Raw genomic sequence first — 15,629 nt, 5'->3', positions numbered from 1 at the left:
AATACTCCCTCTGAGCAGGTACGGGTATAAAAATAAACGTGACTTTCCTTTACAAAGGAGTCCTATATCCTATATTCCATAAGAAACACTCACTTGACTTTTTCAGCATGGCAAAAAAGAATAGACAACTATTGAGTTTCTTTTTAACCCCCGACGCAAAAACGACGGGGTGTTATAAGTTTGACGTGTCTGTCTGTTTGTCTGTCTGTCTGTCCGTCTGTCCGTCCGTCCTTCCGTCCGTCCGTCCGTCCGTCCGTCCGTCCGTCCGTCCGTCCGTCCGTCCGTCCGTGCGTCCGTCCGTCCGTCCGTCCGTCCGTCCGTCCGTCCATCCGTCCGTCTGTCCGTCTGTCTGTCTGTCTGTCTGTCTGTCTGTTTGTCTGTCTGTGTGTGTGTGTGTGTGTGTGTGTGTGTGTGTGTGTGTGTGTGTGTGTGTGTGTGTGTGTGTGTGTGTGTGTGTGTGTGTGTGTCTGTCTGTAGCATCGTAGCTCCCGAACAGATGAACCGATTTAGATTTAGTTTTTTTTGTATGAAAGCTGAGTTAGTCGGGAGTTAGATGTTTCATAAAAATCGGTCTACTATGTCGCAGTCGGGGGTTTTTTCAAAATTTTAATTTTACATGAGTAAAGTGAGTGTTGCTATGATAAAAAAATTAGTTCCATTTTTTTTTTTCCAAGCTATATGACGAAATCGATACAAACTCAATAGGGATTTGGATTAGGTTACTTTAGTTCTAAATTAGACAAGGAATTTTTCAATCATAGAATAGTAACAAAAATGAGTCCTTATAGTCAAAAATTATTTATTTATTTTATTTTATTATTTTCAAGGGATAACAAACAACTATACAAATACATTTTATAAATGGAATTACATAATAAGTATTGTTTTATGCACAGTCAACAACGTTATCCACAAATTAAGAAATTAGTCCAGGTAAGCACTCTTCTGTGTAGGATAGCCACAAATGTGTTTGCTACGAATAGTTATTATAAATAAGATCCGCGGGTTCACGTACTGGCAGCCTTGACACCGTTTACGGCGCGTGCGCAGCGCTCAGGTGATGAACAGTAAGAAAACTTGAGAACTTTAACGGTTGAAATCGTATTTGGGCCAATTTTAACTGGTGAAAATATAATAGTGATTTTATTTAAATATTGTGGCGACAAGTTCGAACGAAATGAATAATGACTACATCTTAGCAGCACATTAGATCGTGGCCTATTCCACAACCATGACAATTGTCACCCAACAGTGACACTTTGCCGTTCATTGCCTGTCCAACAAGGAAATATTGACGCTGAGTAACAATGTTACTTATCAACCGAGAAATACGGAAAAATTACGGTGACCGCTTTCCATCAGGCGGGCCGTATACCTGTTTGCCACCGACGTGGTATAAAAAAAATAGGCACAGAATTGTCGGTGTCAAGTATCAATGTCACTGTAGAAGATTATCCTTTGGTATTAAAAAGGTACAATACTTAAGTATTCATGTGAATTTCTATATTTTAACAGGTAAACATAAAGTCTAGAAGACGTTTCTATTAATAATCGAAGACAAATAGCAGTCACCGTAAGGTAAGCTGTATAACCCTTTAAGATTTTACAGTTCAACAACTTGATGTTTCCCTTAAAATAATTGTAAAGTGGAAACAAAAGAGCCTACCCACACTCGCACCTTTAAAACAAAACTGACACCATAGTGTATAAAGCGCAAGCAGGTTGTGGGATGGAATAGGTATGTGAGGGAAGCTCATACACGTGCGAGGATGTACTTTCAGCGGTGGCACCTTTTTGGGAAACCGAGGGCAGGGCCGTTGTATGAAGATATGTGTTCTTCTCGGAAGCTCTTCAAGGATAAGCTGAAGTGGTGTCAGGACAATCAGACTCAAATTAAAATGGACATATTAGCTACTCACCACCAAGCCAAAAACTTTGCAAAGTTTTGGAAGTCCACAAATAAGCTGAATCCTAAAACAGGTGTCCCCGCAGCGGTTGATGGCCATTGTGAACCAGTCGATATCGCAAATTTGTTCAGAGCTTCCTTCAAGACTGTAAAGCAGGTCCCCGAGCCGGTGTGTCAGGTGTTCTCTACTGATGATCGTCACGCGCGTCGAGAGGTTCAAGTAAGGTTTTCTTTAAAGGAGGTGAATCACGTCATTAAGTCCATGACTAGAGGAAAGTCCCCGGGGCATGACGGACTCAGTATAGAGCACCTGGTACATGCAGGTGTACACTTACCTCTAGTGCTCAAATTGTTTTTTAACCTGTGTATCAGCACAAACCACATATATACAGACTAAGCCACCCCGTACCACAAAATGCGACTGTCAAAACGAAACTATTGTTTGCAGCGGAAATTGATAGATGTCGCTCATAGTCCCATTTGGCACATATCTATATTTAATAAATTTGCAAGCTTTGTCATCAGATACACCCGTCTCACGTTTTTCTCTTCAATCATTTGACAGGTGGAACTGACTAACTGATTATTTTTATGGAGGAACATCGAAATGCCTGACACGTAGCGAAAGCTAGATGATACCGAATTTCGGGCAAATTGTCATGGCGCGTTATGGTCTCATCAGAAGTTCGTTCGCTTTTCAATCCAGAGGTCACTGGTTCAAGCCTCGGTGGAGACACACGTAAAGATATCCAGTTTTTTGGGTTTTATTTTTATTTTATGGTTTTTTATTTGTTTAGAATTTTTTTGCGTAAGTTTTCACGATAATTCTTAATTATTTTGAACGTATATTCCAGAATAGGCAAAATATAACAACCTTAAGTGCGTTTTCACATTATACCCGATCCGCGATATCGGATGTAGGAAGGATTTTAAAGGCGAAAATCAAAGATGGCGACTTAAACATAATATGCGATATCGGTCAATGAATAAAGGCAAGAAATTGGTTCTAGCTGGGAATTTTCTAGAGATTGAAGACATTATTCCACCATTTGAACTTATGTGCAATAAAGTATAAATAAATCATTGGTTTTTGAAATTGTTGATATGTCATTTTCATAGGCTAACTGTAGGTATTATATCATTCAGGGACAGGATACAGGGTTTATAGTAAAATAAAAAGAAACTAGCTATAATAACTTTTAATTATAATAATTATACATTACAAAAACTTGTTTCATTTACTTGAAAATATTAGAGGTTTACCATATCACAACAAATATGTAATCATCAATGCGATGAAATAAGTTCTCAGGAAATTTATTTAAAATGTGATAAGCCTTTGGTGGATGGCCTGCTTCTGATTTTCTTGTTTTCGTGCTGCTTCATCCCATTGAAACTTCTATATTTACGCATTTTTGTCAATCCGTTTCGATTTGTACACAGGAGCAGACATGACATGAGGAAACAACTCAAATGATTTTGGAACATACTCGTAACTGGGATTGGCTTCCACATCGGCTTTTCTACCTCCAATAAAGTTTGCATTACAAATTCACCATAAATTCAATTCAATACTTGTATCAAATGATTATGCACTTTAAATAAAACTTCAGAGGTTAGATGACATTTTTCTTCTCACGGCAATTATCCACTTAAACGGTGGTTTCGTTTCCACCACGGTCTGGGATTAATAGCTAGAATTTAGTCGCTATTTTTCTTGGTGTTATTACAATTCACCATAACAAATTTTACTAGGCCCATATTAAATTTATCTCGAAAATGTTTACTGCAATATGGATTTGACAGCGTAAGTCAGTGACAGGAATGTCAATTTTGGCCATAGTGAGCGCTGTCATCCTTTTAGTTACCCCTCCACCCGCTTTGCACCCTGCACCTTGCCAATACAGTACAGACTTGTCATCCCATACATCCGTCTCACGTTTTCCTCTTCAATCATTTGACAGGTGCAACTTACTAACTTAAGTATTTACTTTTCAGCAGGAACATCGAAACGCCTGACACATTAGTGAAAGCTAGATGATGGCGAATTTCGGGCCAATTGTCAAGACACGTTATGGTCTCGGTTGAAGTTGGTTTGCTTTTCAAATCAGAGATCACGGGTTCGAATCCCAGCGGAGAGACACAAGTGAAGATAACAGTTTTTTTGTGTTTATTTTTATTTTATGGTTTTTGATTTTTTTTTGCATAAGTTTTAACGATAATTCTTGAGCTTACCATGGGCCTCAGTCAATCTGTGTAAAAGAATGTCCTATAATATTTATATTTATTTATTTATATTATAATTCTGAATTATCTTGAACGTACATTCCAGTAAAACCAAAATATGCTAGGTAAAATATTACAACTCTAAGTGTGTTTTCACATTATCCTATCCGCGATATCGGATGAAGGAAGAATTTTAAAGGCAAAAATCAGAGATGGCGGCTTAAATATATGGGATATCGATACCGGTCCTACATCTGATATCGGATCGGATAATGTGAAAATGCACTAAGACGGAAGACTTTCTGATTATTTCATTTTTAGTAGTATAAAAATGTTTTACCACAAACAACTACATAATATCAGCACGACAGAGTCAGACGGCACTATGATCAGAATGAGACAAAAGTTGTCAAAATGATAGATATTGTATATTATTGGGGAATAAAACAATAATTATGTTAATAGGCCAATTTTATTCACCAAATTCTTTGAAAAGTTTCTTCATTACCATACTAAAGTGACAAGTGTTGGTCCAGATTGATAAAACATTGAATATTGGTAGTTCGGGGTGTAAAAACATGTCAAACCTGAGATATGAAATATTAGTACTTATTTTCCTATCAAATATAATTAATAAAAATAAATCAAACACAAAATATTAAAAAAATACAAAAAGATTCACAAAAAAGCAAGGTCTCCGGCGAGATTCGAACCTCTGTTGCTCAAGTTATCGCAGCTAAAAAGCAGTATCTTTGACCGCCACACCAAACTTCTACTTAATCAGAGTGACGAAATTAGGTAACTTATAGGTATAATATGAGTAGTAAGTCATGAAGACTTTTCACGACAAATTGAATGAATATTAAATGTTTTGTTACTTAAAAATGCAACGTTGCCAGACTGCTGACTGCAACGTCGCATAACTCTAGTTTGGTCGTAAACTGATTTAGACCTTAGTAAATTATTATTAAAAATCAATTCAGAAACAGAAGATGATGGCTATACGGCACTTGACTGATGGATGCGTTTTGTTATATAAAAAGAGTAGGTACATATTTCTGAAAATATTTTTATCTCCTTGCTTTAAACTAAAAATCATCTTGATATTCATCAATTATCATCATTTTGATATTTTGATATTCGTATATAATTAATAACCTAGATACAAAAAGAACATAATGAATGATACTTCGATATTTTACCAGTATCGAAACGCAGTATGTTGGCCATGACAGCCAGTGACAGTACTAGTACTGAGGGCTTACTGCTGTCACCTGGGTTAACACATCGCGGACATTTTCTCTTTTACTCCTATCCAGGCATATAGAGTGACATATATCACATAGCGCAAACTCTGGTGTTCGTGGAAAACCTCCTAGCTAGACTTGTCATTCATTCATTGTAAAAATAGTAAAAAGATTTTGACTCCAAAGACTAATGTTTAAGTGATTTTCAATCTTATGTCAAAGCTGAGTAAGACGTGGATGGCGGCAAAGCTTTTGTAAATACATATATTGAATCACGGAATTAAGCAACACAAGGCAATTTTTGTTATGTATTTATATTCCGCGTTTTGTTTAAGTCGTATATTGTATCGTTTTTAGTTTTTAGTTAGTAGGTACGATGGATACGATGTTGAACCTTAGGTTACCTTCCATCAATACTAATACTGAAAGACAATTTTTAAACTTATTGCATTACATGTGTCTAACAAAATTTCAATGAAATGGGTTGTGAATCTAATATTTAAAAAAAATCACTATTTAAAAAGAGATGGTTAAAAAGGGTATAAAAGATTTAAAAAAAAGAAAAAAAAAAGATTTTCACTGCCGAGGATCGAACCCACGACGTCAGGGCCGCGTCCATCGTCTTACGCTATTATAACTGAGCTATTTAAGCGATAGTAAGGGTGGCGAAATATTAACTAACTTTCAATCTAGTACATGCGTGGCGTTACGAGTCCTAAAATTCATTATATTCTTTTAAAGATTTATGTCTCAAAAGTGACACTTAACGCCATCTAACAGTGATCTCAAGGCAACAAGAAATTTGTAGTAACGCCATCTACATTTGCCGTGCTTTTAGGCGGTCGCATTTTTTTGTATGGGGTGGACATATCTACTAAATCCATAATCTCTGGTATCAGTCACTGTCATCTTCCAGAGGATCTGATGAAAACTATAGTTGTCCCAATTTCAAAAAATAAAACGGGGAACGCCTCCGATAGTTCCAATTACAGACCAATATCACTGGCAACCACGGTGGCCAAGGTGCTTGACGGTCTGCTTGATAACTTACTGTCGCAGTATATCAAAACGCAGGATGCGCAGTTTGGGTTCAAACCAGGTCTGTCGACAGAAAGCGCTATTCTTTGTTTCAAGCATACCGTTAAGTACTACGTTGACGAAAAAACTCCAGTGATTGCTTGCTTCTTGGACCTATCGAAGGCGTTCGACACGGTGTCATATGACATACTATGGAATAAGATGGAAAATAACACGAGCACTCCGAGGGAGGTGATTGACCTGTTCCGGTATTGGTACGGGCATCAAACCAACCAGGTGAGATGGGCGGGCGCGCACTCGGACGTGTATAGGTTGGATTGCGGGGTGAGGCAGGGCGGGCTCTCCTCGCCACGCTTATTCAACCTGTATATGGATGAGCTGATTGCCGGACTCAGCAGCACTAATATCGGATGTTCAGTAGGTGGAACCACGGTGAACAACATCAGTTATGCGGACGATATGGTGCTGCTGTGTCCGTCAGTCAGTGCGCTAGTGAAGCTTTTGGAGATCTGTGAGGAGTATGCAGTCGCACATGGTCTGAGATACAACACAAGTAAGAGCGAGCTACTAGTTTTTAAAGCAGGCAACAAGGCCTTTGATGAACTACCACCAGTCAGCCTGTGTGGTACCGCTCTTAAAAGGGTGACGCGTTTTAAGTATCTCGGACACTGGGTGACTGATACTCTTCAGGACGACACAGATATAGAGAGGGAACGCAGGGCATTGGCGGTACGTTGTAATATGCTGTCCCGCAGGTTTGCGCGGTGTAATGGGAATGTCAAAATAACGCTATTTAAAGCATTTTGCCAATCCTTTTACACGTGTAGCCTGTGGACAAATTATACTAAAAAGGCAGTATAACAATGGGTTCAGGATGCTGTTGGGACTGCCTCGTTATTGCAGTGCGGCAGGCATGTTCGCTGAGGCCCGCACTGACAGTTTCGGTGCTATAATACGCAAAAGAACTGCCTCCCTGATGCGTCGCGTGCGAGACAGCTCCAACAGCCTTGTGCGCCTAGTGTTGGGATCGCCTGCTTGTGCTATCTGGAGACACTGGGATGGTGTACATATGGAATCCAGAGGCCAAGTGTATAATTTATTATAGTTGTAGTTTTTTTTTTAGATGTAATAAATAATATGTAAATGTAACTAACATAGGTTTAAGGGAATGTACACTAACACTATGGATTTTTTCCGAAATAAAAATTATTGAATTGAATTGAATAAAACGCTTACCTAGGTGATTACTCAATTTCCCGCGAGATGTCACTTTTGCTACTTACAACTAGCTAACGGTATGTTATCGTACTTTATATAAGAGATTTAGTTATTTCTGTAAATAGCGATTTCTTTGAGTACTTGGTCGCTTTCGTTCTAGGTGCGCAATGTTCTAAATTACCCGCAGTCCGTAATTATCCCATATTTCCCTACTAACTATCTTCTAGTCTTTCCCTCATGGCTGAGGATCGTGACCAACAGTGATTTCTTTCCACCACATTTTCTTTTACCAGACACTTGAAAGTCTCTGTTCATCATCATCCTCCTTGCGTTATCCCGGCATTCGCCACGGCTCATGAGCCTGGGGTCCGCTTTGACAACTAATCTTGAAAGTCTCTGTTATTTACCCTAATTTCTCAAGGTAAATCCAGCGCAAATGGTCAGGAAATTATGATTATCAAATCCTTACATTCCTTTCTAACAGATATATAAAAATCAGCCTTGAAAATTTAAGGAAAGTTAGTGTTTTTCAAAAAAACCTCACAGCAAAAAAGTGGCCGAACTAGGTAATATGCAGACATTAAACGTCGATACGAACTCTAAATTATCCTAAAGTTTCATCCTTGAGAATTTGAGAAAGGCCTGGCGGCTTTGAGCTCGTAGTCCATAGCGGTATGCATACTGTTCCCCATTCTGTGTACAACGCTAGGTGTACTCTGTACATTACACGCGCATCTTACATAAAGCTTTTGTACATTTTAGAGTACGGTGGGCAAACAAAGGCCACTGTACTCAAGTGTGAAGGCTGCAGTCCAGTTTTTTAAGCGTAGCACGTGTAGAACTTACTTTACATAAACATAATCATAAGTTTGTTATAATGTTTTTATTATCCGTTAAAAATATTTTTTGTGCTGCACGTTAGGCTTCGCTGGCCTTCTAACGTGACTTTTTATGAAGGTATATTATTTAGTAGTTTCTGATTGTGACTACAAGCGTGGGGCGATGATGATGGTAAAAAAAGGTTGTAAGTCTTTTTTCTGGTAATTTTTCTGAGAAAAACTTATAAGTAGGTATCGTAAGTATACCTAATACTTACCTATACCAAAGAGGATCGAGTATTATAGAGAGTTACTGTCAAAGTAAAATGTATAATCGCAGTGCATAGACTGCCATCTCTTGACACAGGCTTACAACTTTTGAACCTCAGTTTTGACCATTTGGCCCATATTCTTAGCTTGATATGTGTTAAAATGTCAAATATTAATATTAGCGCCATCTAGCTGAGCGTACCCCAAAGGTGTAATGCCATCTAGGCCACCGTACCTTTTTCTGTATGGTACTGAGGTACGTTTTTTTCTTAGATCCTGTCTATACGGAGTTATATATGTCTTTGCCTATACTTACATCAAACCCCAGCTCGTACCAATGAGTTTTTCGGAAAAGTGCAAAAATGTTACTTGATATTTGCCAGTTGTTTTTCGGTGAAGGAAAACATCGTGAGGAAACCGGACTAATTCCAATAAGACCTAGTTACCCTTTGGGTTGGAAGGTCAGATGGCAGTCGCTTTCGTAAAAAACTAGTGCTACGCCAAATCTTGGGATTAGTAGTCACAGCGGACCCCAGGCTCAAGGAGAGGGCAAGGAGGATGATGATGACTTACTTTGTCAAAGCCAAGGTGATAAACAAAAGTTGAAAGTTTATGTACCTACCTACTCTAACTGTACTAGCTAGGACCCTGCACCTACTTGATCTTTCGGTTTAGCCCATGGTTGACTGGTAGAGAATGCCATCTGGCATTAAGTCCGCCATTTGTACTTTTTTGTATTGTGCAATAAAGTTTAAATAAATAAATATCGTATTTTACATATCATATTAATTTGGCAGCAAATATTTTTTTTTGTTCTGCTCTTTGAAATCAATGAATATCACGTCATAAATACTTACCGGGTTGTGACTCTAACCCAGTATGAGTCTAACTATAAACTACTATGTAGGTCTAATTTTTGATGTATATTAATGTTCTTGTATGTGCCCGTGTGGTGACGGGTTAAGAATTTCACCACCCCCTTTCTTCCCGTGGGTGTCGTAGAAGTCGACTGTGGGATATGGGTTAAATTGTGGCGTAGGCGAGAGGCTGGCAACCTGTCACTGCACTGTCACAATATTGTTTTCTTTCCACCCCTTTTTGCCAAGAGTGGCACTGTAACTTGAGTAGTTCATGTGCTCTGCCTACCCCTTTATGGGATACAGGCGTGATTGTATGTATGTATGTATGTATTAATGTTGGAATCAGGCCGACAACATAGGTACAGTCGAGTTCATAAATATGTGTACATTTCTTCACCCTAACTCGTTGCAATAAGGTGAAAAAATGTACACATATTTATGAACTGCCCATGTTGACTTGAGAACTTCTGAAGGTAGTAGTTTCATCATATCCGCCTACAATGTCATGTCCATCTTTCTGCCTGTTTAACCTTATCTCGCAATCGATTTACCTACTTAAGTACTATAAAATACCATAAACTTCATTAACAACATAATTATGTATACAATATGTTATGTAAATTGCTACTCTGCTTTGTATTTGGCTAAAAAAACAATATCCTTTATATCCTAGAGAATAATAAAATGGGTTACTTACGTACTTCATATCATGAATGGGAACATTTGTGCGGATCTTAGGTATTCTGTCCGCAATGTTGGACAGAATACCTAAGATCACACAAACAACGCGGTTTCAGAGAAAGTTGAAACATTTTTTTGCAATTTCCATGTCAAAACAATCATAACATTTTTGGTGACTTTTCAGGTAACAAATTGTCAGTCACTTTGAGCGCCATAGCCTTGATTTCTTCGGAAGTACATTGTTCACCAGAATCACTCATAATCACTTAAGTTTTTGCACAATAACGTCGAATTAAAACAAACTACACAACACCGAAATATGTAGTTCAAATAGTTTCGTCAAAAGTTTACAAATGTCAAACATACCATAGACAAGAGAAATAGAAAATAAGCCGGTTTTCAATTACGAAAAATATGGTTGCGTTCAAGAATTTTTTTTTTTTTTTTTTTTTTATGACCGAAATGAACTGAATTTTTTATCTTTAATTTAAATATCGAATGTAAAATTATTGGATAAAATTATGATTTTTACCTTTTGTTTTGCAATATCTCATATTAAAAACGCATTGCAGTTTATTTTTTCATCTTGATTTAAATTATGAACCTAAATATTATATTATTTATTAAAAGTTACTTATTGCTGCAAATGAAAACATACCTGATAAATGGAAGTTGTGCTTTTAAAAAAAAATTAACATAACTCCTATATTCATATGATTACTGCTAGCAGTCATCATATGAACCTATAGACAAATAGACTTTCTCATCGTTACTCAAATGAACTTAATTTGGATACCGCTGACAATAATCTAATTGACAGATTTAAGTGCTGGAGTAGAAAAAATTACTTTAGTAAACCCCTATTCATTTTTATACGCCTATCCAACAATATATCACACGTTAGGGTTTAAATGAAAAATAATCACTCCCCACTTTACGTATCAGGGGGGGGGGGGGGGTAATAGATAATTTTTTCCACTTTTTATTATACCACTTTGTCGGCGTGAATGATATACATATTGGTACGAAATTTCAGCTTTCTAGTGCCAACGGTTACTGAGATTATCCGCGGACGGACGGACAGACATGGCGAATCTAATCTAAGGGTTCCTAGTTGACTACGGAACCCTAAAAACGGGCTCCTCTATTATGCGCAGTCCAGCGCACAAATATCCACTTTTTTAACAACAACCACGTACTCAACTCAGGTGACCTTCTTCTGAAGGACATAAACTTAAAAACCCCATTATTAATACCTTCAATGAAACAGCTGATCCCCGTCACAGCTGCTAGTTCCCCATACGTACTATAATTATAACAAAAACACTTGAAACTAAATGACATAACTTCATAGGATATACACGGCACATATGCCTTTTGGATACTGAGTTAACTAGCGAGGTGTGACGGCAAAAATGTTATAAGTGTAAAAAAAATGTGAAGTGTTTACGACGTTTTTATAATAAAAAATGTTATATTGTTCTCACCTGCATTATGCATAGCTTTGTTTTAACATCAGATAAGCTTAATAGTAAAATTATTCTAATTATTGGGTCCCCCAAAAACGTATTTCACACATAAAATGGTGGTTAACACGGCTGTTTCACGGTGCATGTCGAACAGAGCACATTGTATAGGTACTTTTAAGCTACTCAAAGTAAGGTCAGCGATTAATTATAGGTACTTTAATAAATAGTTATGCAACAATAATGTAGATTATGTAAATGACCATGTCAACCGGTAGGTGCCTATGATAAATTAAATGTATATAAATAAGTCTACATTTGAGTACACTCTATCTGCCAAGAAAGTTAGAATAATAAATAATTAATTAATAAATATTATAGGACATTCTTACACAGTATGTAATAACTCAATATTAATTTATTAACTCAAAATTAAAGTATGTAATAACTCAATATTAATGTATGAAATTTCTATAATATCAGTGTCAATTAAAGAAAAACATGTATGTACCTACTAGGAAGAATCATATTAAGTTAAAATCGTGTTATTTACGGGGTATATAGCGTGTTATTTTATATGCCTAATACTATTGATGTTTTAAATAAGTTAAATTTTACTTAACGATTGACATGTAACCTAATGTTACCAATAAATTTTCATTTTTCATTTTCATTTTCATTGACTGAGTCCCACGTCCCACGGTAAGCTCAAGAAGGCTTGTGTTGCAGAAATGTCAATATAAAAAAACCACACTAAAAAATGAAAATGAAAATTTTATATGCACAACGGAATGTATGTACAGTGAGCTGTAAAGGTTCATGGCGATTTTATACATGAATTCATTTATAATCTCTCCATGCAACTTCGCACAACAGATTAATGTATATTGATTTATTTATTTATTTAATATTTATTGCACAAAAGAAAAATCTAGCAGTACAAAAAGGCGAACTTAATGCTTTAAGGCATTCTCTACCAGTCAACCACAGCTCAGTTCAGTGATGATACCTACTTTCAAAGACGGAAACCAAACCACCGATAAAAAAAATGAAAACCGAACTTTAATGTTACATGGAGAACAAAATCTCTATTTTTTTTTTAATAGTGTTCAAGGGTCCTACAGCTAGAACATTTTTCGTCAATCGTGTTACGTTCAAGAAGACTTACCAAACTGCCCTCCCAGCTAACGCTTGGATGCGCACACGCACCTGTCAAGAGCTATTTGCGCACCGGATCTGCGGTCGGGCAGGACACCACGGACAAGTCCATATCATTAATATTAATATGAATTTTTAATTTAATTTTAAACGTATAGGTCAGACTGACGTTTTTAATTTTTTTATAACAATAATCTTAAAATAATGGTAAATTTTATGATACCGATCATAAAATTCAAATCATATGCAGAGATGTAGGTAAAAGGTTAAAAATAAACCTTTTCAAGTTCCATCAGTACATAGGGATAAAAAGCGCTGCTAGCCTAGCGGTAAGTACGTGCGTCTTTCGCTCCGGAGGTCGCGGGTTCGAACCCCGGCTCGCACCAATGAGTTTTTCGGAATATAAGTGCGAAATGTCATTTGATATTTGCCAGTCGCTTTTCGGTGAAGGAGAACATCGTGAGGAAACCAGACTAATTCCAATAAAGTCTAGTTTACCCTTTGGGTTGGAAGGTCGAGAACAGTCGCTTTCGTAAAAACTAGTGCCTACGCTAAATCTTGGGATTAGTTAAATTTGTTTTTTATCATGCAGAAACGTCTGCGAGCGATATTACAATGAACGAAGGCCCCGGCAAGGCCAAAGGTCGCAGGTTCGAATCCTGCCGGAGGTGTGAATTTTTCCATTTTTCCTTTAATTTAAAAATATGTAAGATCGCTTGGGACTGGTTGTCAAAGCGGACCCCAGGCTCCCATGAGCCGTGGCAAAATGCCGGGATAACGCAAGGAGGATGATGAGTTCCAGTAAATGGGGAATAGACCTCCAATTGTCAAAAATTCAAGTAGGTACCAAGTACCACCTCAGGCAATAGCGATCAAATACATGTAATCGGCGCGTTCCTACGCGCACAGTCCAAGCTCGTATAGCTCTTTATTATACTGTGCCAGTACCGTAAGGCGTTTTGTGCTGACTGTACTTAGTACCGAAGGCCAATGCGGTTTCGTCTAGTTCAAGTTTCCGATCCTGAGCTGAGCTAATTGTCCATCGCCAGGGCAACCACAATGACCATGCAGCGGATTGAGTTTCTAATTAGATTCTAGTCAATTTTTAACTTATATCACCTTATATGAAGGTTCTCACTACATCAGGATTACTAACATGTTCTGGTGGCCTAATGGTAAGTAAGGTGGGATTAGTTGTCAAAGCGGACCCCAGGCTCTCATGAACCGTGGCATGCCTGGATAAAGCAAGAAGAATAACATCAGGATTAGGTACCTACTGTTGCAGCAAGGCGTCACGATATTGCTGCTGACTGTTTTGCTGCTGAAAATGTCAAAAATCCGGGTAGCAACATTAAAGGTATTTAACATGCGAGGTAGATATGAATCACACTTACATACTATCACGTCTGTAATTCCAAACGGGATATGCAGATTGCAGATCACATGAACCTGTTCAAGTTTCAATGCCAGTCTTGGTTATGCATTTGGCAGAAAAGGAAACTACACAACTGGAGATAACATTGCAGGACATGCCATGAATGGAGCATATTTGGATGATTATTTTTTCTCATTAGGAATATTAGGATATCACTCTGAAGAAAAAAAATAGTGCGTGGAGTCCCTCCGCGCGAAAGAAGTGAAACGTGGAAATGAAAATAAATAAATAAATAAATATTATAGGACATTCTTACACAGGTTGACTGTGGATCACAATAAGCTCAAGAAGGCTTGTGTTGTGGGTACTCAGACAACAATATATATATTTAATATATAAATACTTATATACATAGAAAACATCCACGACTCAGGAACAAAATATCTGTGCTCATCACACAAATAAATGCCCTTACTTAAATAGGAAGGGGTATTTCAAAATTCGAATTGGCGACACGGAGCGTTAAAGGTTTGACGCTATCAGTGAGCGTTAAACGCTTAACGCTGTCAGTTGGAAGTCACATTAAAACCGAGTCCACATTCAAAATTCATCTTCGCAATTTCATACTGGCTAAGTAGGAAAGCAACACTTAGGCAACCGTGCACACTCACACACATCTACATGTACATACATTACACACAAACATTCTAAGACTTTTTATGTTATTAAGTTTCTCATTATCGTCTAAATTGTACATAGTCCATTTACTTAGTCCACCTAGTCCATCTTCTAGGCCTTACAGAAAACCAGCGTTGCGGAGAGTGCCATGTGGCCCATACCGTGACACCTAGCTGAGTAAGGACCATTTAGCGCAACTTATAATTTTTTGTTTGTAACTAGTCTTAGTTTAAGATAGTTATTGATATGTATTTTGTGCTAATAAATGCTTTTTCTTTCTTTCTTCTTTCTAAAATATTTACTTCAAAAATAGAGAAGTGTAGGTACAACTTTGATTAAAATAGCCCCTTTTAGATTGATTGTTCGAAGGCCAATGCGGTATATTCTAGTTCAAATTTCCGATCCGATGAACTAATTGACCATCGTCAGGGCAACCACAGTGACCACGCGTCAGATTGCTTTTCTAATTGGATTCTAGGCAATTAACCTTATCAGGTCAGGTGATATAACGTACCTACTAAACTATAGTTATAACTTATAGTTTTTATTTATAAGCATTTAAATAAATAAATGTAGTGGTTCTTCAAGAAGCAGGTATTTAATGCGACGCGTGAGTGACTCCCCTGATGTTGCTTATGTCCATGGGCGGTGATGACTGCTTCCCATCAGGCGGCTCGTCTGCTCGTTT

General features: G+C 37.5%; 1 protein-coding gene across 1 annotated transcript in view; it reads left to right on the top strand.

The window, feature by feature from the left end:
- Window positions 1–1,829: 1,829 nt before the first annotated feature.
- Window positions 1,830–15,629, top strand: part of LOC125231282 — a 55,806-nt gene continuing 42,006 nt past the window's right edge. The window contains exons 1-2 of the mRNA XM_048136722.1: window positions 1,830–2,219; window positions 6,439–7,146. Of these exons, the coding sequence (XP_047992679.1) occupies window positions 1,830–2,219; window positions 6,439–7,146 (1,098 nt within the window). The remainder of the gene's footprint in view (window positions 2,220–6,438; window positions 7,147–15,629) is intronic.

Source organism: Leguminivora glycinivorella, chromosome 11, assembly GCF_023078275.1.
Source record: "Leguminivora glycinivorella isolate SPB_JAAS2020 chromosome 11, LegGlyc_1.1, whole genome shotgun sequence".
Taxonomy (NCBI): Eukaryota; Metazoa; Arthropoda; class Insecta; order Lepidoptera; family Tortricidae; genus Leguminivora; species Leguminivora glycinivorella.
This window is presented reverse-complemented; position numbering and strand designations above follow the sequence as displayed.